The 26,976-nt window shown below is 47.0% G+C and overlaps 1 protein-coding gene across 1 annotated transcript in view; it reads right to left on the reverse strand.

Moving 5' to 3' along the window:
- Nucleotides 1–7,559: 7,559 nt before the first annotated feature.
- The window catches only part of NBAS (NBAS subunit of NRZ tethering complex), a 312,486-nt gene continuing 293,069 nt past the window's right edge, over nucleotides 7,560–26,976 (reverse strand). The window contains exons 50-52 of the mRNA XM_065928602.1: nucleotides 26,238–26,376; nucleotides 20,241–20,369; nucleotides 7,560–7,978 (exon numbers count right to left, since the gene is read on the reverse strand). Of these exons, the coding sequence (XP_065784674.1) occupies nucleotides 7,703–7,978; nucleotides 20,241–20,369; nucleotides 26,238–26,376 (544 nt within the window). The 3' untranslated portion in view covers nucleotides 7,560–7,702. The remainder of the gene's footprint in view (nucleotides 7,979–20,240; nucleotides 20,370–26,237; nucleotides 26,377–26,976) is intronic.

Consider the following 26,976-nt stretch of genomic DNA (forward strand, 5'->3'; position numbering starts at 1 on the left):
TGTTTGTTAGTTCCTTTGCCCTATGTTTCTGACAAAAGCTTCTATTTTCCTTCAAGACAGTTTAAGGACTCACTTGTTGGAAGGCCTGACAGGTAACATACTGGGAAGGAGGACGGTCTAGGGCTGAAGTGAGAGAGGCTGGTTCTCATCTAATCCTCCTCGGTGGGAAGTTCCCAAGACCACCGCCCTGGCACTGAGCATGCCTTCCTCTCCACACTGACTTTTCTGAACCTGTGAGCTGAGGGTATCCTGCCAGGACTCCAGAAAGCAGGGCCACGCACCTCTAAGCTGGGCTGTATTCTGGATGCTGCATTTTTTAGGCATGATATTTGCAAGGCTCGGCATTCCTAGATGTAGTAAATCTTCCTTCTTCCTGCAGAAGTAATTGCCATACATGCATAAAAATGATGGCTGAAAAAAGTTTCAGCCCGCTTCTCTGTTCCCTTTCCACCACATAACGTTCCTACAGATCCTGGCCTGGTTGCCCAGATGGTCTATAAGAAGAAATCATCAACTACTCATCACCAGGCGTTTCTTGGTGCCAACGCACACAGAAGGTTTATGTTTCACAATGGAAAGGTAAGTGTCTCGAACAAGGCAGAACCAGGGGTAATAAAAGCTCCTGTTTTTTCATAGTCTCTTTCACTGTGGTAGGTTTTATTCTAAATCTCACTAGATGCTTGACAAGCATAAAAAGCAACCATTTCCGGCCCCAAATATGTTGCCTTCTGAGTTCTTTTTGTTTCCTTGAGCTGAGCCAGGGAGGCAAGAGAAAGCTGTTCTCCGGGGGAGGGCAGCGATGCTGGGATAGATGTCACTGTTGCACTGGAACCAGAACAGTAGCTGTGGGGGGCCTGAACCCCCCTTCCCAGGTCTCTTCCTATAGCCGTTGGGGGGTGGGGCCTCTCCAGCAGGGCAGGGGGTTTAAGAGCTTGGCTCTAGTGTGTGCCATCCCAGGAAAAAGCTTCCTAAGGCATCTCTCCTCCTTGAGTGTAACCTAGTTGAGGGCGTGGTCACCCCATGTTCAACTCTGCTATTTCCCACGGTCTTGCTGTCATCAACCTGGGACCAAGGGACAATGAGAGATCGATGCCAAGTCCAAATCAGCATGGCCCCAGGACCCAGCAGGAGACTTTGCTTACTCTATTAACTGACAAAAGATGCTACCCACCACATAGAGTGTAAAGTTACAACACTCCTTAAGCAGAAGCCTCCTTCTCTACCCTCTAAACCAGGACAAACACCTCCACACTGATCCAGGTGCTCCCCAGCTCTGAGCCCTCTGCAGCCCCCGGTGCCTGTTCTGAGCATCCTTATGTCCTGACCTCTGACCTGCATCTGCTTCCTGGACCACCTCATTACCACCCAGGATTCCCCTTCCGCCGGTCTGATAATACTAACCAGGCACCATGAAACACAGGTGTCCTTTCTTCCCACTAGAAGCAAAATATCTAAATATCGCCTAGAAAGCTGCATCAAGCCCATTTTTGACCCTTGAGATAAGAGCTGGTCTCCTAGCGTCAGTTAGATAAGCCCAAGGGCAATCATGAGGACTGGGGGAGGGGGAGGGCAGAGGACTATAGTAGAAAGAGGGTTGGATCTCGAAGGAAAATACCCAGGTCCCATTCCTGCCTCTGCTGCTCACAGGCTGGGCGACACTGGGTATGTCACTTAGCTTGTCTTCACCTGTTTCTTCATCTGTAAGATGAGCTTAATAGTACGTACCTTGCACTGCTGTTTGAGAACCCAAGGCTGGGAATGTGCCAGGCAAACTGTGAGGAAAAAGAATAGCAATGATCCGCTCGTGGTGCACAGTCCCTGTCACTCCACACACCCAGGCGGCAGGAACAGAACCTGGGGAAAAGCCAGGAGTCTGTCAGGACCTTTCTGCATCCGCCCCACAAGGTCATCCCCGTGAGCCGAGAGCCTGAGCAACAGCGCTGATCCCAGTAACCTCCATCCCCTGGGACAGACCAGCTCCAGTCGCCTCGGGACCTGGAATCTTGAGCTTCTAGAGCAATTACCCTTTTCTGGCAAACTCTCTGGCCCCTATAACTCATAGCACGCAGTTAACAGACAGAGAGGAGCTAATAACCCCGGGGGGCTGAGGACCAGGGCTGTGGGATCTTATCACCATGGCAACTCCTGCAGGTGCTCCTGAAAGGAATGGCAAGGCCAAGGGGGTGGGGGTGGGGTGAGCTGTTTTTTCTTCTTTTTCTGCAAGTCTAAAAGTGAGGGAGGGGTCGGGTGAGAGAAGCCACCTAATACCAGCAGCAGACACAGTTCCAGGCCCCTGCGGGTGACCCAGCTAGAAGACGGCGGAGCTGGGGCTGCATCCCCATCTGTCCTTCCTCTGCACAGGCTGCCCCACAGTGGACACCCCAACTGGAGGAGCTGGTCTCTGCTGCACAGACCTCCCTGTCCCCTTCTTGAGGCTTCCAGCGACCTATTCTTTATCACTGATTGAAGATCTGAGGGCGGCCACCAGGCCCCAGGACCCCATCGCCTCTCCTGCTGGTATCGGAGCCTGCCCCCCATGGCGCTGACCCACCCAGAGCCTGTCCCGATCCACCTGAGGCGGGGGCAGGGAGGCTCCCTCTTGGGGGCCCAGACACAAAGCCCGGAGACCCACCATGTGGAGAAGGCGCATCTGTAAGAGCCGGGAGTGAAACAGCAGGCAGGGGCCCTGGGGATTGTTGGTGAGAAATGACAGAGGGACTCGAGGAGCATCTGAGTCCCTAGACCCCTGGCGTTCCCAGAGGCCCTCAGACACTGTCCTTTCTGAGGTTGGTTATGGCCCCTCCCGTCACTCTGAGCTGTCCTCTGTCAATAGCACACACGTGTCCCCCACATCCCACACCGTCAGAAACTGGAGACCCCGGTTTGGTGTGGCAGCAACCACGTGCCCTTCTCTCCAGGGTTTTCCATCACTGTTCCTGGGGCCTGGACGCCTCCACCCCTGAGAATAGGTTCAGAGAGGGCACCGGGGTCAGGGTGGGGGAATGTTGGGTCTGGGGGTGGGTGGGGGGTTGCCTCTCCACATCCCTGACGCCCCTGGAGGGCCAAGTTCACCTGGAGCACCAGCGGCGTCACAGCTCCGGGGAGCTCTCCCGCTCACAAGCTGGGGTCTTAACCTCTCTGTGCCTCAGTTTCCTCAACTGCCAGTTGGGGGCTAATACCATCCACCCCAGAGTTGTTGTCAGAATGAAAGGAGACGATGTGCTGTACAGGGAAGATGGAATGTGGGCAGGAGGAGCAGGAGGGCCTAAGTCCCGCCCCACCCCAGACATTTAATAAACCGGGGATTACAAAGCAGCGATCCTCCACCAGAAATCAAACTAGGGGAGGGCACGGTCCACCCGTACGCCAAGGATGCTCCCACTGGGGCAGCTGCTGCCCTGTAAGCTGGACTCCCAGATTCCATTCATGGTGGGGACTCCCGGGTTAAGCCCAGCAAGTGCACCAGCTCAGCCTCTTTCTTGGTTTAATGCTGGCTTCACTGGGGCCTCTGCCATCTAGAACCCAGCATGCCTCCCCTCGCAGAGCTTGTCATGAACAGACAAGGAACCACTTCAACTCCAGCTCTTAATTTAGCAGCAGGTTACATAAGTGATGGGCCCTTTCACTTCTCTCTTAAATTGCTCCTGTCACCTGCAGGTGAGGACCAGGGGAGGGAGTGGAAAAGAACCAGTCTTGACTGGTCACTCCCAGCCTGAGAACTCCAACCTCCTCCTCCTCAGGTCATCCAGCTGAGGCTTCCAGAATGGGACTGGCCTGGAGAAAGGGGCCAGAGACATGGTCAACAAGATGAGAACCCAAAGACATAAACCCTGCCCCCTCCATGGGCTGTGGCTAACATCACGTGGGTCTCACCCTTAGGTGTTCTAATATGATTGGTCAGGGTTGGGGGTGGGGACTCAGTGCCTGGTTTATTCTCCCCGGGTGATTCTAATGTGCAGTCCTGACTGGTAACCAGTGGTTAACACTACAAGTCCTTGACACGTCCTGTGTCCTCGCTGCAGTTTAGTTGGGTGATGCCAGGCTGTCTAGAGAGAATGTTCATGGTGGTCAAATTCCTGCACCTTCTGGGAAATCTGGAATACAAGAGAAGGCTTGAATGAAGCCCCCATGGTCTTCTGGGAGAAGTGGGGGGAGTCTCCATTTCAGGATTCAGGCTCTCAAGTAGAGGGAAGAAGTGTGTCCCACCTTTCAGAAGGCTGGGCGTGTGAAAGGCTCGACAGTTCACAGACCCCTGAGCCACCATATCAGCAGTTCAGGATCAGAAGGGAGGGTGGAGAAGGTAGCCTAGTGTCACTCACATGTCCTCTAGGAAACGCGTCCAGGTTTGCCGGCCGAGGACCAAAACAGTTATGAAAGAAAGTGAAAGTGAAGTCGCTCAGTCATGTCTGACTCTTCGTGACCCCATGGACTGTAGCCTACCAGGCTCCTCCGACCATGGGATTTTCCAGGCAAGAGTACTAGAGTGGGTTGCTATTTCCTTCTCCAGGGAATCTTCCTGACCCAGGGATCGAACCCAGGTCTCTCACATATGTAGGTAGACGCTTTACCGGCTGAGCTACCAGGGAAGTCCAAAGAGCCGTGAGGGCTGGTGCTAATACACTTAATACAGCATTGTGGCCAAGGGCTGGGTTCAGAGTCAGGTGACCTAAGATCGCATCGTGGTTCCATTCCTTACTAGCTTTGTGTCCTTGGGCAAATCGCTTACCCTCTCTGGACCTCGTTTCCTTATACGGCTGTCATGAGGATGAAGGGAGTTGAGTGAGCTTAATAAAGCTTGCAGTGCGTGTTGACGAGAGAATTTCTGCTGCTGAAATTTTCATGATCGGAGAGGAGGCCCTTGGTGGAGCGGGGCTCCGGCAGGGCCCGGGCACACTGGGCGGCTGGGCTGCAGTGGCATTGCCTTGCTGAACTGCAAATACCAGGAAAGGCATGACCGGCCCTCCTCATGCACGAGGAAATGAGGCTGAGACAGTGCGTAGCTTGTCTGAAGAACCGCAGCATCCACGCCTAGGCTCTGGACACCAAAGGCTCCTTCCCGACTCCTCTCACTCTTGCATCCATTTTCCATGGAAGCAAGGCCTTGGAGTCTGAGCGTGAGTGAGTGAGGGCCAGGGAAGCCCTTTCTTGCTGTTTTTAAAAAGAAAGGTCTGGGGCATCTGTTTTACAATAAGAAAGACAAGATATTACCTTACTTCTTTAAACTTTACGGCAAATGACTAAATACCAACAGAACATTCTAGAGACCAAGTCAGTCTTCTAGAGTATTTATGAAATTGACATGCAACTGGAATGACTTCTTTGCCTTTTTTTCCCCCACAGAAAGTGCTCAAATCTTGGAAATTTGGTTTCTGATAAGTGAGGACACGAGTCAATTGGAGCAACCTAGTTTATTTGAGGGAATCCCTTCCTCATTGGCATTTCAGGCTGGTGGCTGGGACATGGAGACCCATACTTACCATTGTCCCGGGGCCTGCTGGGCCTCAGCTTATTAATTTATGTAGTCAGGATGCTATACTGATGTCTAAGCCCTCTAATCCTGCAATTAGAAGGAAAACATCTCTGGATGGGTTCTACTAAAAGGGACGAATATGCTATCTCAGAATACTGCTCACTTTGTTTTTAATCACCTGAAATGATGGAAGTCAGCTGTAAGGTTAGAAGAAACCCAAACCGTCAGTAGGTATGCTTCCTAGCAGAGTGGCTTGACTAACGCCAACTGTACCGTTAGGGCCATCACAGTTCTAGGAAGACCTCTGTGACCTTGTGTTCAGCCTGGACGGATGTTAACTAATCTGGGAGAATTCTGCTCAGCCTTTTCCTAAGAACAGACTTGTGCAAGCCACTCCCAAATTCCAGGTGCTGCTGAAGGTTCAGGCGAGGAACTCAATCCTGGAACAGACAACTGGTCAGAAGTCAGCAGAGTGGAGCTATTATACCAATATGTCTTCAAAGATGACAAGAACTTTTTCCTATCAGAGGACTGAAGCTACACCCATAGGAGCAGAAATGAGGTGAAGCCAATGAGCATGGTGATAGCAATGATGGTGGTGATGACGGTGGTGATGATCATGGTGATGGTGATGATGTGACGGTAATGATGATGATGGTGGTGGTGATGAGGACAATATGTGAAGTAAGGTGAAGTGAAGTTACTCTTATACAGAAGGTGGACTTAACCAGGTGTGTGTGTGTGGCCCTGGTGACAGTGTGGGGAGGAAAGGTGGAGAGGAAGCCGCCCCAAAATGCCACACGTCAATGATGCACAGTGCAAAACCACACAACAAAACCCAAAAACCTGCTGGTTCTGACAGGGCAATGTGGAAACTGACCAGAAGGAGCCTTTCCACATTCCTTAAACTAATTAAAAAGTGTTCATTGTAATAAAGAATTGTCCTAGATGACATTATCTATCTAAACATTCCATGAATGCACAGCCACCCTTCTCTCCCTCTGAATGTTTCCTGGGGGTCGAGGTAAAGACCAGTGTGCATCGGACAGACCCTCTGATGGTCCTTCAGTCACGGAGTTTGCTCCCCACCAACTGCTGCCTGGGTTGTCGCTGTGGCTGAAACCTGGTGTGACTTTCCTAAGAGCTCAGCTCAGGACTTCCAGCTGGAACCTTCACCTTCAAGCACACACTTCTGCAGGGAAGCGAGTACCAGCGAGGTATGCATTGGGGTCCTTGCCGTTCTGTGCAGGGAACCCCCTTTCTGCGATGGGTCTTCCCAGGGGTGTTGCTATCCACACTCCTGTGTGTTAGTGACTCGTGGCCAGCCAGTCCTGGCAGGAAGTGTACAGCTGGCTCCATCAGCCCACCCGCCAGTCACAGAGGTTGTACAGACCTGCAAATCTGTCAGCTTCTATGGTGATATTGATAGGTTTGGAGGTCCCTAATCAACGGGCAGCCCTCAGGTATGGGTACTGATCACCTGCCTGGGCCCTTCAAGTCACAGTTCATCTACACAACTCAGTGGGGAGACGGGACGTAAGGCTTCCTGGGCTCCTGCCAAGTATCTGACAAAGCCCCACATGACACTCAACAACCCCGAGAGATAAACAGCACAACCTTCATTGCCCACAGGACCGATCAAGGCTCCGAGAGGGAGGACTTTGCCCAAATTCGAGTAACTAACCTGAGACATGAATCCAGGTCCAAGCTCCCTCCATCCAGGACGTACTCCAACCACTGGCCATTCCCCACGCTCTTCCCTTCCACCACGACCACAGCCAACTGCCTGAACTGCAGTTTTAGACACTGTATTCATTGTCCTCTACCAGAAGAGATGGACAAGGAAATGGCAACCCACTCCAGTATTCTTGCCTGGAGAATCCCATGGATGGAGGATCCTGGTAGGCTACAGTCCATGGGGTTGTAAGAATCGGACATGACTTAGGGACTAAGGGACTAAACCACCACCACCAGAAGAGATGGTTCAAAAAAAAAAACAAGAAGAGCCAAGAGTCAAGTCTCTCCTAGTAAGAAAGCAGGGTAACTAAAAGAAGAAAGAAAAAACAAAGTTCAAGAAATGGCAGCTTGCTCATCATTTATATACAGCTTTATTTGCAATTCTTTGGAACCACCGAGAACCATCTATAAGTACACGGGTTGCCTCTGGGGCCAGCACTGGGCTCCGGAGGCTCTCCTCAGGGAGGGGACGGAGGTGGGCGCGGGTGGGCGTGCTCATACCCAGAGCTGCGCTGCGCCCAGGGCCGTGCTGAAGGTCCTCAGGGCCGGATGGGTGCCCCACGCAGCCAGGAGGAGTGAGCCCGCTTCAGCCTCATGGCCGGCCTCCCACAGCTGTCGGGCCAGCTCCTCAGGGTCCCAGAGCCCAGGCTGGGGGCTGGCCAGCAGGTGCTCGACGAGACGCGGGTAGAAGGGAGTGGAGAGGCACTTCACCAAGAGCTTGGCCTCCAGGAGCAGGGAGAGAAGTTCCTGGTCACAGTTTGAATCATTCACCTTGGAGAAAAGAGACGGGCGGACGTCAGAGTGGCGTGGCTGGCCCCCTCAGCAGCAGACACAGCCCTCCCTGTGGTTGGCTATGTGTTGCCTTTCTGCTTCTGTCAGCAGAGTCCGCTCCTCCCTGGTGAGAAGTGCCTGCTTTGAAAAGCAACCCACGCCACAAGCATCTCTGAGATCGCACACATGAGATGACAGACCTGGTTTCCTTTTCACAGAAGACACGGCCATGAACCAAGAGCGGCTCCCCCTGGAATCACTCTGATGGCTACCGCGCTGCGTGTCAGAAACCGTACCACACAGCAGACACGTCTCCTTTCATTGAGTCCCCCCAAGCTCAACCCTGTGAAGGCCGCACTTTTACAGATTAGGATATTGATGGGTAAGAATTTTGTTTAAAGTCGTGGTCAGTAAACTGTGGAGTGAGAATCTGAATTTAGGTCAGTCTGGATTTCAAAGCCTGAACTTTTTAATAAGCACATTTACCATTTCATTTGTGCCTCACCACGGTCCATGTTCTTTAACCTCAACCCTCTCCTTTATGTAGATCCCTGTGAAAACAATTCTTTTCAGAACAGGAAAACCTTTTTTTTCTGCTCCATTGAAAAGGTATATCCATCAGCCCCATGGGTGTAAATAGGATAACCGACAGGAGGTATTTAAAAGCTGCTCTTGCTTAAGCCTCTCGGAAGCTTAGAACCAAACTCACCTTTTTTTTTAAAAAAAAAAAAAAGAAGTTTCCTGCGCTCTTTTGGTAGCATAATCTCTGTATTTTTCCCCTGGTCTTCTTGGTCTATGATAGCTTTCCACAGTTTTGACCCTCAGCTTCTATTTTTCTGTTTTATATTATCATCCATGTTTTCGTAAGGAATCAAGTCAACACTAATCAAAGATCAAAATTCAGAGCTTCTCATTTACACTAAAAAAACAGCTTCACACAGGGAACTCTGCTCAGTGTTAAGTGGCAGCCTGGATGGGAGAGGAGTTTGGGGGAGACTGGATACATGTATATGTGTGGCTGAGTTCCTCTGCTGTCCACTTGAAACTATTACCAACAGTGTTAACTGGCTATACTCCAGTACAAAATAAACATTTTAAAAAACAGCTTCAAAGACAGCTTCTACTTCAGGTCACTGTGTACTTTTAATAGTTTTGCTTGTAGGAACTGCGGCAATAATGTGGCATTTCAAAGCCAGTTTTCTCCTGTTTAGACCAACTCTGTTAGGTAACTGAACACCATGTGCTTGTGATCTGTGTTCCCTGACAAGGAGGGAAGGCTGCTGAAGATGAGGTCAAAGGCGCCTACTGGCTGGAAGGATGAGAATAATAGAAATTCTGAGGATGAGAGTTTGCCCATAGCAGCGGTGCCTGTCTTAGCTCCTGTGATCCTTCTAGTGAAAGTGAAGTCACTCAGTCGTGTCCGACACTTTGTGACCCCATGGACTATACAGTCCATGGAATTCTCCAGGCCCCAGGTAAACGTCAGCTCGTGTTGCCTTCTGGGTGATGTCTCCCCTACATCTGTTGCCAAGCCGGTCCCTGCTCCCTCCACACTCCAGACGCCGCACACACCCCTCTTCCCTCTTGGGGCTGGGTTACAGTGACCGGTCCGTCTGCCTCCCCTGCCGGACTGGGAGCTTCTAGAGGGCGCAGAGGCTTTTACCCGTCTTTCATTTCAGCATCCAGTGCAATCAACATGTGCTGACTGACTGACTGAGCCCCACCACTGAACCCTGTCACGGTTGTGTAAAGTGCACGTGTACACGACAGCAGGAGACTCTGGCCTCGGAACTAAGAGTCTGGCAAAGCTTGGGCTTCCCTTCTTCAGCCTCTCTCTTCCATCAACACTTACACTCCACTTGCTCACCTCGGGCTCAGACAGACAGAGAGGGAACTCAATTTTGCATTTTTTTGTTTGTTTGTTTGTGTTTTCAGAGGTGGTAGCTAAAGCAGCTGGGACGAGACCAGTGTTTCTGCTGAAGGGAGCACGAGCGGTTTCACCCGCCACCTGCGGGCTGTTTATGAGCTCTGTGTTTTCTTTCCCTCTCTCTTTTGCTTCATAAGTGGGAAATCGGGACTGGAGTCCCTTCGCCGTGCCAGCTGCGTCCTGAGACCCCTCCACATGCCGCTGAGTGAAGCACCTTCTCTCTAAGCCTCACAATATCTCTTTAAAACGGCTCTGATCGCACCGGACAGATGCGCACACTGGGGCTCAGTGAGGTCACAGTCAGGCATCACGTGTCATGTGGTGGATCCATGGTGAGCTGGACCAGAAGCCCTCCTCTCTGATGGGTTCGCGGGTGTTTACAGTGTGTTCCCCCTCTCCCAGGCCACGAGCTCCCCCAGAGCAGGGATGGTGTCTCCTCTGTGTACCCCACAGCGCCCCCTGCCCAGAACAGCGTGGGCCTTGTGGCAGGAACTCAGCAGGATTTGTGGAGCGAATGTGTGAATGGGTGAGTAACCCCAAAGCTCACATGCTTTCACTGCCCTCCACTGCCTCCAAACACGCTCGTGCAAGCACACACTCGCACACACACACATGCAAGTGGGCAGCTGACTCACTGTGTGTGCTGTTATTTTGATTCACCCTTAAAAATAAAGAAGGCTTCCACCTAACTGTCCAGGAGGAAGCAGAGTGTGTGCCAGGATGCTACAGGCAAATGTTTTTGATAAAACACAGAGATAAAAGGCTCAAGTACAAACACCGAAGGTTGATACTTTCTGTGCTGCCCTGAGTAAGTCTTCAAGGCTGGGACACCTTTATTATTCTTTCTGTTGACTCATGAACCCTCTCTTTCGGGGCCTGAAATTCAGGCTCCTATAAAGGGAATGATGGATTTTTCCAGCTCGAGGGAGAGACAGGGGTTTTGTCAACGCTGGCGGCTGCTGGCCCTCTGACCCCTTCTCTTCTGTTGGCTTCTCTCCAGCATGAGGACACCCTGAAAACTGGATTTTCCCACAAGATGTGCCTTGGGGACAGCTGCCCCGTCCCAGGGCAGGGGGCACGGCGGGTGGCCACCTGCCCCCAAAGCTCTCCATCTACAATCCTGGGTGAGAAAACCAACGGCTGAAGTCACGGCTGTGAACTCGGATGTTCCGCCTTTGGCCCTGGTGTGCTCAGAGGTTCCCTAAAGAGAGGCAGAGACTGCTGACCTCTTCTAAGCCGGGGTGGCAGCCAGGGGAAGGTGAGGGGGAAATTCTGATTTGGCTTCTCATAAACAAATGCTGGAGAAACAAAGTGGCTGATGCTATTTCCTTTCTTTGACTTTCTACCCGATTCTGGCTCTTTGAAGGATGTATGCATGGCCAGAGTATACTTGATAATTGTCATGTGCAAGGAAAAGACTGCGTAGATGTATATTTACATATGTGGGACAAAACAGAGAATGAAAGAATAAAGAAAGAGACGGCTTTTCGAAGGACCCATTCCAACACCCACATTTTAAACAAGAGGAGCCTGAGGGGCAGAGAAGGAAAGGATTGCCCAAGGTCACCGGCAGTCAAGATGGGCTCCTCTCCACACACCAAGCCTCCTGCCTTGGGGGCACCGAGGCCAGCCTGGCTTCTTCCTCTCAGTACAGCAGAGTTCTGGCATCATTGCCACATGTCGGAGCTGCTACATTAATTTGTCAAGCCTCAACTTGTCTTCATTTTCCTTGTTTTTAACCAAATTCCAACTTATGGCACTAAAAATCTGGTGGTACCTACCCACAGAAGCCTGGTACTGTCTTACCAGTTAGAATTGCTCTTCTAACCTAGCTGGAAACCATCTTAAAACAGAAAGAAGTCTTCTATATCAGGATCACTTCAAGAACATGACTTTATCTACCTTTTCTCTCCACTGATTATCCATATGCTGATATATTTGCCCAGTCAAGTCCTGTGGTATTTGCATCCTACTTTTCTCATATGTTGAGAATTTTTTAAAAATATTTCACATAGTTTTCATTCAAAAAAAATTTAATGGCTACAATGTAGTCTATTGAACAAGTTATTTAACTTCTCCTATTATACATCAGTTCAGTTCAATCGCTCAGTCGTGTCCACAGACTGCAGCATGCCAGGCCTCCCTGTCCATCACCAACTCCCAGAACTTACTCAAACTCATGTCCATTGAGTCAGTGATGCCATCCAACCATCTCATCCTCTATTGTCCCCTTCTCCTCCCACCTTCGATCTTTCCCAGCATCAGGGTCTTTTCCAATGAGTCAGTTCTTTGCATCAGGTGGCCAAAGTATTGGCGCTTCAGCTTCAGCATCAGTCCTTCCAATGAATATTCAGGAGTGATTTCCTTTAGTTACTTGACATTATGAAACACTAAAAATGAATGATTTTTGCACATATACTCTCTTTATTTGAATTATCTCCTCGGTGGTTTAGTCACTAAGTCATGTTCAACTCTTTGCCACCCCTTGGACTGTAGCCCACCAGGCTCCTCTGTCCACAGGATTTTCCAGGCAAGAATACTGGAGTGGGTTGCCATTTCCATCTCCAGGGGATCTTCCCAACCCAGGGATTGAAACTGGGTCTCCTGGACTGCAGGAAGATTCTTTAACGACTGAGCTACCAGGGAAGCCCCTTAGGATAATTTATGAGGAGAGGCATAGCTGGGGTCTTATGGGAGGCACATGTTGTTGCTGTTCACTCACCAAGTGGTGTCTGACTCTCCATGACCCCATAAACTGCAGCACGCCAGGTTTCCCTGTCCTCCACTATCTCCTGGGGTTGGCTCAAACTCATGTCCACTGAGTTGGTGATGCCATGCAATCATCTCTATATCCCCTCAAACGCATGTGCTGAGGTCCTAACCTCCAAGACACCAGGACATGACTGCAATTGGAGACAAGGCCTCTACAGAGGTAAGTAAGGTAAAAGAGTCAGCTGAGTCATGGGGATGGATCCTAACCCAGTATGACTGGTATCTTTATAAGAAGAGAAGATGACAGACACACAAGCCAAGAGGAAACTACGTGAGGACACAGGGAGAAAGCAGCCATCTACAAGCCAAGGAGAGAGGCCTCAGAATCAATCAATCCCACTGGCTCCTTAGATCTTGGACGCTGGGCCTCCAGAATCGTGAGAAAACACATTTCTAATATTTAAATGTTGCCTGGCCTGTGGCACTTTGTTATGGCAGCCCAAGCAGACTACTACACGGGCAAAGCATCCAAAACAGCTTCTGGCTGAGGGTATGAGAGGAAAGCAGTGACACAGAGATGTGGACCATTCAGCGCACAGCGCTGCTATTGGGGGGAGTGTGTCAGTTTCACTGCAAATTTCCCAGCTTTGGATGTTATTACTTTGAAAAGAAAATTACTTTGCTAATTTAGGAGATATGTATTGGTATCTCAAAGATGCTTTCATTTGAATTTGTTTATTAGCAAGAATGAATTTTCCCCATACATTTCCTGTCATTTTTATTTTTTCCATGGGAAGGGTCAAATCCTTTACTCATTTATTGGAATCTCAACATCATTGTACACATGTGAAGAATTCTTTTGTAACTTAAACATTAACCTTGATTTTAGTTATAATAGACATTCTAATCTACTGCTTGCAATTCTATTTGGTTATTTGTTGTCTTGTAGGAGTTTTACATTTGTGTATTATCAGGAAAGGATGCGTTCCCTTATGACTCTTTTCCTATTGGTTTAAAGCTTAGAAGTTATACTTCCTGGAAGGATATGGTATGTGTGTATGTGTATGTCTGTGTTTATATATATAATTTTCTGATTTTAAAAATATCTAACTTTTGGACCCAGAGGAGTGGAGAGGGAGGGGGGAGGGGGGATTGGGATGGGGAATATGTGTAACTCTATGGCTGATTCATGTCAATGTATGACAAAACCCACTGAAATATTGTGAAGTAATTAGCCTCCAACTAATAAAAAAAAAAAAATCTAACTTTTTAATTGATCAGGAGTCACTTTGGAATATGGTCTGGGGAGAATCACACATCCCTGACATTGACTTGATTGATGCTTTTAGGGCTTGGGGAAGAAAATATGTTTTGTCAGTTCTGGAGTCAGCTGGATGTTGGAAATAAATATGAGAGAAGCCCAGGAGGATTAGCTGATTTAATTCCTCCGGTCAAATAGCTTTGAATGGGAGTGAGAAGGAGCTGTCTTGTGAAAAGAAGGCAGAGAGGCTTCTGGGTTAGAGACCAATTTCCAATCCTGGCTTTTTAGCTAAATAGATGTGTGACCTTGTTGAGGACAATTTCTCAGGGCCCCAGTTTCCACATGTGAAATACAGACAACAGACAGGGATGGAGATAATCTATGTGTTTAGGTGCCTAGCACAATGCCTGGAATAGAGTTTAAGTTCAGAAAATGGCTGGAGTTATTACAGTCACATAAGTCAGGAATAAAGCACAGAAGGAAAAGGGCTTACATATTTCAGAAAATGAGTAAAAGGCTTGTCTTCTCGATCAGTGAATTTTTTTTGGGGGGGTTGGTGATTAATTTTTGAGACTAAAAGAAACTTTGCTGATCTTGGGGAAAAAAAATCTATTAAAGCATAAAGCACTACTGTCTTCCAAGCCATTAAAATGTTATCTGCGTAATTCCTGTTTCAACAATAGGTAATGAACCTTCTCTGAATTAAATCTTTGATTTTATGGATCTATACGAAGCTAAGAGTAATTACAGTAATGAGGGAAGCTGAAATCCCAGTAGCATAATGCATGCAGGACCTCATTTCAATTACTTTAAAGAAGATTATTTGATATAATTTCACTGTTTACTTCAGGAAAGAATATTTGTCTCAATGCTACATACACTATTATTAGTAAGAGTGATTTAATATACCAACTGAAAGTACAGAAAAATAAAAAGGCAACCCGAGTGTATTCCTAGAATAAGAAAAATGCCCGAAAATAAATTTTTGTTTTCTGTATTGACTTATAGGCCATTCAGACTTCATTTCTTGGAATACCATCAGCCCCACTCCTGGCCTGGGGTGAGCAGTGTGCCTCTTCTGGAGCCAAAATCCAGACAGTCCTCTGACTTAGGATCTGACAGCGGGAGAGAACCTTTGAGGATGATTCAAGCTTGGTCGCTTCAGTGACCCGCTCTGGGGCCCTGAGCTTGGCCCGTCCCACACTCTTCACCTGCCCCCTTTTCATCCTCCTTAGCTCCTGTGTTACCGTTTCATATGTCAGTCTCCCCGTGACACAGTTCCTCTACACAGAGGGACGATATTTCGTCTTTACAAACGCCCTACCCGCTCCTCACTCCCGCACACAGCATCAGGCTGTGCACAGTGGGCACTTCATACATCTGTTCGCGCTGAGTCGGTCAGCCACCCCTCAGAGCTGTCTAGAAGCCTCACAGGTTAACCCAGGGAGTGAGCCGCCTGTCGCTAGAGGCAACCAGTTGAGAATACTGGGAGATATGTGGTACCAGAGCTTCCTTCATCAAGAAGACTAACCACCAGCTGAGAATGGAGAATGACGGGTGAAAGTAACATGTTTAGATTATGCTCGGGTTAGCACGCCATTTAGAAATAAGTAGATATATGCCCGAAATTCTGAGAGACTAACAGAGGTGCAAGAACAGTGACTGTAAAAAGAGGGTGGTTTAACATCAACTGGCATCTGTGAGATATATAGGAAATCAGCCGCTCGATGCTCCTCTACATGACTGGATCGCTTCGATGCTCCTCTACATGACTGGATCGCTTCAGCCTAACTTGGTTTGGATATGCTTCGAAGAAAACCACTGACGTTAGGGCCAAAGCCAAAGAAGGGCTTCGCGGACAGCGAACAGGGCAGTCCAGCGCCCAGCCCCAAGTCCTGGTTCTCACTGCACGCCGGGGTCGGGAGGGCCGTGTGTACCCCCGACTTCAGCAGAGAAGGAAACGCCGTGGGTAGTACAGAGGCTCCCATCGCGGGTACCCAGCGATGGTAGCACAGAGGCTCACCAGGGAGGGCCTCAGCGGAAATCTGGACTGAACTGAAGGGGGAACAAAGAAAGCAAGGCCTCATGGTTTTATACACAGTGGGCCCTTAAACTGAGTTTGAACTACCCTGGGCCACTTATGCGGGATTTTTTTCTTTTCAGTAGGAAACATTACATCACTTCCTGGACGTTACATCAGTCCCTGGACGGTGGAAACCATAGATGCAGAGGAATCTTGGAGACGGCGGGCCAAGTCTAACTAATACCTAGACTAACCCTTGTGCTGTCCAAGGGCCGACTGTAAATATGTTAACCCAACCATGCTTTCCTGAGAACCTTTAAAGCTCTCCCTCCAACTGAGACACTGGTCACTGTGGGTGATGTTGGTAGGTTCTGGTGCCTTCAGGGCAAAATCACATTTATTAAAAACATGAAGGACTGTGATGTGAAAACAACTCTACGGGCAGGACTGAGGGCCACGCATTCAAAGGATCCTTCATTCTGGAGGTGCTCTTTTGTGAGGGTTTTAAACCTGACACAGGCACCCAGGACTGGTCGGCTCCCACCCTAGTCAGGCTCCATCAGGGCCCAGTGACTTGGGGAATTTGAAAGAGGAAGCCCTGTGCCAGGCAAGCTGTCAGATCAGTTCTGTACTACTATTTTCAGTGCTGATATAATCCGGTTCAAGATGCTTCAGCGAGTCCACTTCTCTACAGAGATAACCTTTTTCCAATATAAGAGAGTCTACCAGTTAGGTCAAAAGCAGCAGTGTGATTAAACACAGATGCTGAACACCGGATTCAGGGCTTCAGTTTCAGCTCTGGCTGCTTGCTGGCTGCATGACCCCTGAGTTCCAGAGTTTTCATCTGTGAAACCAGAATGGTATCTTCCCAGAGGATTATTAAAAAGGGAAAGTGAGGAAGGGCCTTTTATAACATCCAGCACAGTTGGTACTGGAAGACAGTTATTACTAGCATCAGGGAGAAACACTTAATTAGGTGCCAAAGGTCCTACTCTCTTCCGTGAATGATTCTTTTAATAGGTATGTGGTCCAGGCCAGTCCCTGCGATGTGAGGTGGGGACAGAGGTACCGAGCGGCACTGAAAAGGAGGAAGCAGTAAAGAGCAGAAGCTACCATTGGTCTGGAATTATGAACTGGAAAATGCTGTAGTCCACGGAGCTATTATAAACACAGACCTGCTTACTTTGATGAAATGAGTCAAGAGACTTCCACCTGGCAGAAAATATCCCCGAGAGGAGATTCAAACACATCATCAAGGCATATCCTTCTTGGAGAAAAAAGGTTTTGAAGGTAAGCGCTAAATCTCACTGAGGCTGATGGAATGGGTGATCTGACGTATGGACCTCATCAGGGTTTAATTATTCACCAATGATATAATCCCTAAGAAGGCCTTTCTATTCCTGGCCCAGGGAAGAGGCTGTTGGCCGCTGGTAAGAAGAACACACCAAACACCAGAGGTTTTCAATTGCAGAAAAGCTTAGAGAAGGTAACACCGCTACTGGAGGAGAGACCACTACAGTCTTTGGCATCAGCATTTAAGAATCATCCTTTGAAACATAAACCCCTATAAAGCTGTCAGTATATTATGACAAATACACACTATCAGCAAGTGGAGGGGGGGTGCATTTTTTCGCCTGGATCCATGCACTGTGCAAGAATGACTGACACCTATCAGGAGTTTCTCTGAAAAAAAAAATTTTTTTTTTTCCTTTTAGTATCAACAGGAACTATTGCCAACAACCATTAAGGGAGAAACAAGTTATTGATGAACTCAGAGTCGCCCACTAATGGGCAGAGTGAATAGGAAAATAAACACAAAAGAAGAAAACCAGTATCTTTCACATCGTATTTTTCACGACAAAACCAAGTATGATGTAAAATAGATTGACAGGAGACCTGCAAAAAGGCCCAATGAAACTCTTCCCTTAGAAAAGGGTAACATGACTTTTTAATGGTGCTGGAAGAGCAATGATAAATCACAGTAATTTCTTTCCATGTATATCATATTCTTGAAACGGCAAAATTACAGAGATGGAGAAGAGATGAGTGCCTTCACTGGTTGCTGGGTGAGTAGGAGAGGGAGGGGGTGGCTGTAGCTACAAAGGGTGGCTGGGGGGATCCTTGTCATGAACTGTTCCGGATCCTAACTGTGGTCACATGAATCTCCATGTGACAACACTGCACAGAACTTTATACATGGACACACACACACACACACACACGGGCATGTAAAACTGGAGTCTGCATGAGGTCCAGAGATCATATCTCTGCTAACATCCTCGTTATAAGGATACTAAAGTCATGTTAAGATGTCAACGCTTTGAGAAACTGGATGAAGGGTATTAAAAAAAATCCTGCTGTGTTATTGTCTACAACTGAACGGGAGCTTAAAATTAACTCAAAATAAAAGTTAAAAAATGTTTAAAAATTGGAAAACTCAGCAACACTTTAGTTCCTTGGAGGATGTGAAATCTTCCGTGAATGCAGGTGAAGGTCGCAGATGGGCCAGCCTAACAGGAGTGCTCATCTTAGAGTAGAGAAGTTACAAGTCAGTGTCATTACTGAATGCTTAGAAGGGTCTCAGTGGTAGGAAACAGACTCGCCTCAGCAATTTACACCTCTGGCTTTGATTTCTGCACCTGAAGGCCACAGGGGTTTCGGGTGTTTTCATCACAACCCCGGGTGAACCAGCCACAGTCGAAATGATTCAAGATCCAGAGTTTTAAGCACAAGACTGTATATCAAATGTGCAGATAAAGTGTCACAAAGGCAAACTAGTGCCATTTATAAATGACTTGGGTGTGGGCAACATCCCCATTTAGTTTCTTATTTTCATAGTATGTGTGTGTTGGGGGGCAGTGAGGCAGTCAGCAGGGCTGGTTCACAGTTAGGGAGCTCCCCTCTAGTTGCAGTTCTGACTGATGCATTTGTGATAAAGAATCTTTACAATGAAAACTGATCTGTACTCCTATGGAATTCACGAGGGCATCAGGAATGCCCTACACAGGATGAATAGGGAACAGCAATGTTTAATACATTACTGTTTTATTCTCAAAGGTGTCCATGGCAAGTTTTATTGGGAATACTTGAGCAGAGATATGAATACTGTGTACAAGGGTGGTGACGGAAGAAAAACACTGACAGCACGCTGGTTTCTCTAGCTCTCCCTTCTTCCTGATGCCTTGGGTCTCCAATAAAAAATCAGCTAAGAAAAAAAATCTTACTGCAGCTCTCAGTTTCTTGCAAATCCCAGTATTATGCAACTGTTATTTTAGCACAGAGAGGCTACTGCTAGGCAAGTCCCCTCCATTTCATACTTCAGTCTAGTTTCCAGAAAGGCCCCTATTATGTTCAATTATCAGTGATAATAAAAGGCATTTTTAAAAATAAAATCTACACAGAAACTTTACATTATTTTGAAAATATGAATAAAGGCATGACAGTTTTCTCATCTTGTTCATTACGACTATTTCCAAAGGCAATTATGTCCTGCTTTCTGCACCCTCTGTCATTAATGAAGCTATAAATCCAAGACATCTTTTCATCCATCTCGTCACTGCACCTTTGCCCTAGGATTCACCTACCCTCTCTGGTCCCTAGAAGACATGCTATTATATTGTTATTCAAGCACACACATACACAATTCAGATGAAAGAGTGAGTGTCCCACAGAAGGATCATACAATGCAAATTCACTGAAACACAACTCTGAGCTATCTAAAGTGTAAAATTTAAAAGGGAAGTACAAGTTTCTTCCTTAAAAACTATTATCTTCACTATAATAAGGCAGCCACTCTGTAGGGAGAACTCTCCAGCCTCGGCACTGGCTCCCATTTCTACAAGCCAGGATGGGCTTCAGTGGCGTTGTCGGCTGCCGGAGGAAACTCAAGCTTGAGATTTCCGCTGGTGCCATTAACAGGACTCCTTCTCACCTTTAATTAGTGGATAACCAAACACATGCAGGCACAGAAAATCTGCCTGATGTCAGGAGCTCCTCGCCCCAGATTTCAAGTGGCAAGACTAGTCCGCTAGTGCCAGGCGGCTCTGAAATTTTCTTAAATAGACTTGATACTCTGCTTCTCTAGAGAAAATGCATCTTGATCCGGATTTGCATTCTTGGCACTAGATACACTCTGTGGTTCACGGGAGAAGCTTAGAAAATGTTTTGTCAACAAATATCTACTGCAAACCACAAATACCTACTGTAGACAAACAAATAGCTATTGTGGTCAGAGTGTAAGTAAAACAGTCCTGAGTAAATTACCATTGTTATTGATGAGAACTGCAATACCAATGCATGTCTCTGCAAAGTAAGAATGAGTGAATTCAGTGGGGAGTACCTTAGTGATGGCGGTGATGTGGTCCAGGGCCATAGCGTGCAGACGTTCGTCCGGGCTTTCCAGGAGAAGCTTCAGTGATGGAAGCAGAAGGGCCTGATCAAGCAGCAGTGAGCACAGCTCCTTCACCGCCTGGAACCACAAGGGTGACTTTGTGAGTGAGAAGGAAAGGGGATGCATCACAGCCCCAGCACGATTCTGGAGGAGTCTTTCCTCTCCTTTTCCTACAAGTGTGTGTGAGTGTGTGTGTGTGTGTGCGTGTGCGTCGGTGACTGTTCAAAAGACACACAGGGGACCGCCATGATGTAGGGTTTGGTACCTGCTTCACTCGATTCACCATCTTAATTGATAAAATCTTTCTGAGTATCACGTATTCATCTACAATACTGCTATTTTAATAGCTGCATAGGATCCCACTGGATGGTTAGAGGGCTGGAATTAATTTTTCTGACCTCTCAGAGCCCTAGTTTCCTCCCAAGTACAATGGAGGCAACTGTATCTACTGTGCAGTGTTTTGTGTGTTTGTGAGAGTACGTGTTAGTGAATAAGGATGCTCAATGCTCAGCATCTACGAGACGCTTAACAACAAAAACTATTCTTGATTATTAACATTATCAAAAAGATCTAGTTATCATTCAGTGTAACAAAGGAAATCGGAAATTTAAACATTTTAAAACATGTTTATGGTTAATGTCAAGACCTCAGGTGGTATGAGTGGTAAAACACCTGCCTGCCAATGCAGGAGACACCAGAGACTCAGGTTAAACCCCTGGGTCAGGAAAATCCCCTGGAGCAGGCAGTGGCAACCACTCCAGCACTCTTGCTGGGAAACCCCATGGGCGGAGGAGCCTGGTGGGCTACAGTCCATGGGCCAGTAAAGAGTCAGAAATGACTGAGCAACTGAACTGAGAGTTAATGTCAAGGTGAACTGAATGCTTCATATACCCAAGATGTTCCCTCTTCATGAAAACTATCTGTGGTCCAGAAAAATGAAAATGTATTCGGATCGCCACAGATGTATTTTTATTTTATTTACAGCTCTTTTTCATACTGGCTGAATCTGTCATCAGAGAGCAGCGTTTTCTATAAGATAAAGATGATAATCCTTCACAACAAAAGTATAAAAGCATAGAAAATAAATTTTCAAGCTATTCCTCCCTGCCCAGTTACACATTCCCTTGGTGTCCTGATTTTAGCTGTAAAGAACAGAACAATTGGACCAAAGACGAGACAGTGAGTGCGACCTCATTACATAAAGCAAGGGTTGTTTTTGAAAGAACACAGAATCACTGCCCTGTGCGGGACTGATCGATCCTCCTACTCTAGTGCTACCCTAACAGTAGCTATCAGAGAAGAAAAACTCACATTTCAGGCATTTTCATAATTCTTTTAGGTTATTATACAGAGTGGATAAAATAAGGCTATATAAAGAAGCTCCTATTTAAAGTCTGGAGTAAAGGTCTCTTTGGAATTCCACTCACGATCTTTTTTTAGTGTGCGCCCAGCAGGCCACTGCTGGAAATCAGACTGGAATACTGTGCCACACAAGATCAATACTGGCAGAGAAACAGTTCTGCCAAACACATGCTTCAAACATAGATCTAATTCAGCAAAGAGCTCTGTGTGCCTTCAAGCACAGGCAGCACACAGAGGGGTCTCATCCAGCATCTGGGCCAAAGAGAAATGTGGATGTTTTAACTTGGGATGCCAAAACCTGCAGAAACCATTCGGGAAGATGAAATGTAAATTCGGGTATGTGGCAGTCGAGCCCAAACAGCACTGACCTGTTTCCTCTGCCCGCCTCCCTGGAACCACGGCTCCCTTCCCCCATCCTGCACAGTCCATGAAAGGCAGCGCCCAGGAGGGCTTCCTCCCATCCTGGGACGCTCTGCATTCGCGCTGTCCCACAGGGCAGCTGAGGACTACGTGGGCTTGTGAGCATCTGAGATGTGGCTAGTGCCACTGAGAAACTACACTTTGAATTTCATTCCATTTTGCTTAATTTAAATTTAATTTTAGTACCCACATGTGGCCTGTGGCTACCAGCAGGGAACACTGGGCTCTCACAGACCTCTGGGTGTTCACACACGATAGATGCAACCTCTGCTGTCTCTCTGTGTGATCAACTCTCTACTCATCCTTAGGTCTCAGTTTTCAGAGGCACAAGAAAACCCTATTTCCCATGACAGCACCTCTGATGGCCCAGGTTTGCCACTCCTACATCCTGGCTCTGCTTCGTTAGATATTTCCTACATTATCTGTCACCTTGTATTACTGTGATCATTCATCTATCTGCTTCATTTGAGAGCAAGAAAGTTTTTCCTTCTCTGTATTCCAAACTTGCTTGCTATTTGAAAAAAATGTTAGTTGCTCAATCATGTTCAATTCTTTGCACCCTCACTGACTGTAGCCCACCAGGCTCCTCTGTCCATGGGATTCTCCAGGCAAGACTACTGGAGTGGGTAGCCAGTCACTTCTTTAGGGCATCTTCCCAACCCAGGGACCAAACCTGGGTCTCCTGCATTGCAGGCTGATTCTTTACTATCTGAGTCACCAGGGAAGCCTCAAATTATCTGTATTATTTCCCTCTCTTAACACTCATATTTGCTTATAAGTTATTAGAAATTGGTAAACTGGTTATTTTTCAGGAACTTACAATATTCAGAATAAGCATATCACTAAGCTATCTTAGCTCAATGAAAATTTTATGGCAATCACCTTTATATCCTGTTGAGCAGGCATAATGGCTAGTGTCCCACAGCCAGATAAGGACATCCAGAAATGGAAGAATTCATTTTATGATAGCTACTGAGTGGTTTTTTTTTTTTTTTTAATCTCAGTAAATAGTTACTGGCTAAATACTTCGTAATTAAGTACTATAGTATACTCATCAGGCATTTTCCCCTGTGTTACAAGAGGACAGTTTATTAGGATGTTTACAGAGGGATTTAGAGAGCTGCAGGAAAGGTGAAAGGAGCAAAGCGAAACCCCTTGCATGGCACCTTCACAGCTCAAGCTGTCTGGCCATCAGGACACAGAACAACAGTGAGAAGCCTTTAACGAAGAGGAGTAGCTGGGCAGGGCCCCAGGCCTGGTCAGAGTCCTGCAGGCTGTTCCCCGCTGTGGACTGGGACTCGTGGGGATGTCCTGGGCCCTGTGGCTGATGGTTGTCAGAGAAGCGAGACTGGTCCACCAGCGGTCCTTGCCTCCTGCTGGCCCGGGGGGTATCTAGCACCTAAAGGTGTGCCAGGGCCCGCAGCAAGGGCCTGGAACACAAAGTGTGCCGGAATGGGGGTCACTGAAAATCAAGCTCTTGACGTCATCAGAAGTGCCTCAGCCGTGAGAGCGAACAATCACACCAAGTAGAAGGGGGGTCACCCAGGTGGCGGAGGCCCACGCACCCAGCCAAGACGTCCGCAACACTACTTCTCTCTGTGCCTCCACATGGGCCCTCGGGGGCAGCCACAGATAGCTGTGATGCGGAATATTAAATCTAAATGCCAAGAGCTCATTTTATGCCAAGTTGCCAATTTCCTGTTCTACAGATCCCCCACTCCTGAGAATGGTTCATGCATTGCTATGGATACAAGCTGGGAAGGAGGATGCCTAACGTTCAAGACTGGGGGCCATGTGACCTGTATGAGACAGCGACTTTTATCTTTCTGGTCATATCTGTCATCGGCACAACCACCAGGGCCACAAGTAAACAAGTACCATGAGCAGCAGCAGGCAGTTACGAAAAGTCATGAAGGAAAAAAAAAAAATCTCTACATATGGGAACTTGGTGGGAGGGATGGGAAACAGGGATGATGGAAAAAGTAAGCCCCTTTAAGTCCTGTCAGAGATAATTAGGTCATCGCATTTCACACACCATGCACTGGGGTAACCAAAGGTACTAGAATAAAAGAGTCATGAATACTTTTACTGCCACAGTGATGTTAAATCTTAGGGAAGTCTGAAATGAGACTAAGTGATCTCCAAAGGTGGGAAAATAAACAACACATCTCCATTTTGTCATCATATTGCTCCTTCCTTTGTAACAATTCTAATTCACATTTCAGCACATTTAGTGATTAATACAAACATAAGATTTGCAAAGTTCCTTCAATCATGGCATCCTTAGGAAAATAAAAAAAATCTAGATACATACCCAATTAAAAGACAGAGCAGCACAAGAAAAATGAAGAAACAAAAAAAAAAGGCACTTTGGCAACAGATAATGATCTTTCATCTCATCAAATTACATCAGAGAAGGGATAATGATCTGCTTCAAAACGGGGCTCAATGCAGCACTCCACTCCTCACCCCAAGAGAATGATGGGCTCGTCAGTGGACTGTGTGCTGAGGATGAAGAAGAGAACAGACAGCCTCGGCTCACACTCCACCCAGGACCAGAGACCTTGCAGAACAGACGGAATAAGAGTCCCCTCTGACGTCATGGGGTCTAACCCCTTGTTTCAGAGATGAGAAAATGGAGGTCCAGTGATCTGAAATAATGTTTTCCGAACCTAGATTCAGAAGAACTGACAGTAGGCCACTTGTGACGTTTGGAGTTGACCTAACAATGTGCGATCTTAGCTCATGTGAAGGCAAAGGTGAAAACCACGTTATTTCTTCACCCTGATGGGGGAAACTAGCGATGTTCAGTCCCCACTCTCCAGTCTGCTGAATCCTGCCTTGACGGAAACGAGATGTTGCAGCCATGGTTTCCGCTCTCCAGGTGTTCACAAAACAGTAGAGCCGACCACCAGTAAAGAGGGAGTGGATATAAGGAAATCATAGGCTATCAGAGTAAGGGGGGGGGGTGCTTTTTGGTGTTGGTACTTTAATTATGTAAAAGAATAATTCTGTCATTCTGGTGGCTGAAGACATCTTCAAATGGACTCAATACTTTAAATTCAATAAAAAACACTTAGCCAGTCCTTCATTCAGAAAACAATTCATTAAGTGTGCATTCATAATGAGAACATTTTCCTTGCGTGATTATAATGAAGATTCAAAGAATCATATTTACAATTTCATTTTCAAGTTTATCTCTTTTTTTTTTTTTCAAGTTTATCTCTTATGTGGTAAAAACTCAAAAATCAATTAATCAACTTAATGCCATTATCCAGATGCTTAAATTTAAGACGTAGATTGCTCAAATAATATATTGCTGAGGTCAGATCCATGGCAGGGGCTGTAGCTAATATGTGCTTATTTTAGAATGTAGAAATTTATGTATATATACATATAGGACTTCCCTGGTGGCTCAGAGGTAAAGAATCTGCCTGCAATACAGGAGACCCAGGTTTGATCCCTGAGTTGGGAAGATTCCCTGGAGAAGGGCATGGCAATCCACTCTGGTATTTTTGCCTAGAGAATCCCATGAACAGAGGAGCCTGGCAGGCTGCAGTCCATAAGGTCACATAGAGTCGGACACAGCTGAAATGACTAAGCAGCAGCAGGATGCATATATATACATATTACATAAATATCTCTGGGATAGCTCTGCTATGGGATCAAATAGAGAACACAGGTCAACGTGTGTTTTTACCATGTTTATAGAGAATAAATATTGTGGTTATACAATGTTATTACAACGATGTCAAAAAGTATATGAAAATCAAGAGTGGCTGGTAACCCGCCAGGGAACACTAACGTAACCACTACATTACCGACTGGCCTGGGTCAGGCAGACACAACACTTGAACTACCGCGACCTCTTGCAACAGAAACGTGAGTTAGACATAAAAGGGCATCCAAAAAAACAGAAAACCGGGTTCTACTGTGGGACTTGTGAAAAGAAAACCACTTCAGAGCTCCAACAAAGAGAAAAAGACCTCAAAGCATCCTTTCAGCACTGCTCTTCTTCACTTGATCTGTTACAGATTACGGGCTTTACCTACCTGTAACTTAGGTGAAACGTTACCCAAGCACAGTCGCTGATACTGCTTCTAACGAAAGTGGTGGGGGAGGAAAGCGATGACCCCAGCAAAGCCACGTGAAGCATCCACTCACCTCGGCAGGCAGCATCTGCTCAGTGTTATATAGAGAGCGGCAGATTTTCAAAACTTCATTCCCCAGCCCTTCCTTGTTCTCCGTCGTACATCTGGTAAGCATCACTGTGGCCAGTCTCACCCATGGATTATTGGTCACGCTGGTTCAAAGGGAGAAAAATGCAGGCATTTGAAACAATGAGACTTAGGAAGACTGTGGTAAGAAATTTAAAAATAGAAAAGAAATCCCACTAGTTTAAGTAAAATGCTTTTGGCAAACTGCAATCATAATCAGGATGATGTATTTCTTCCTGTCTATCTTGGAGAAAAGACCCCATCAAACAGAGGGAAAAGAGCTTGCTGCAGTGTAGACAAGTGCCCAGAAGCATGGGGGCAGTGGGTAGACGCCGACCAGCACAGGCGGCTCGAAGCCCACCCATTCGGGCTGACATTCTGGCTCCCTGGCTACTTGGGTAACTCAACAGAGGTGACTGAAACACTCTCAGCCTAGTTATGTGCTTATAGGGGGGCCACCCAACTTCTCTGGGTCTCGGTTCTTTTCACCGTGAAAAAGCAATTTAATGTTTTCCTTGCATCACTTAATGAATGGTGCTTGTCAAGTGAAGTGTCACTCTAGATAGCTGGCACATCTTATTTATTCTTCTTATTTCTGAGACGTAAAAGCACAAAAGTTTGTCTTTTGTTTCCCTTCTCTGGGTATCACTACTCTGAATTCATAAAAAACATCACAATTTATATTT

Source organism: Muntiacus reevesi, chromosome 3, assembly GCF_963930625.1.
Source record: "Muntiacus reevesi chromosome 3, mMunRee1.1, whole genome shotgun sequence".
In the NCBI taxonomy this organism is placed as follows: domain Eukaryota; kingdom Metazoa; phylum Chordata; class Mammalia; order Artiodactyla; family Cervidae; genus Muntiacus; species Muntiacus reevesi.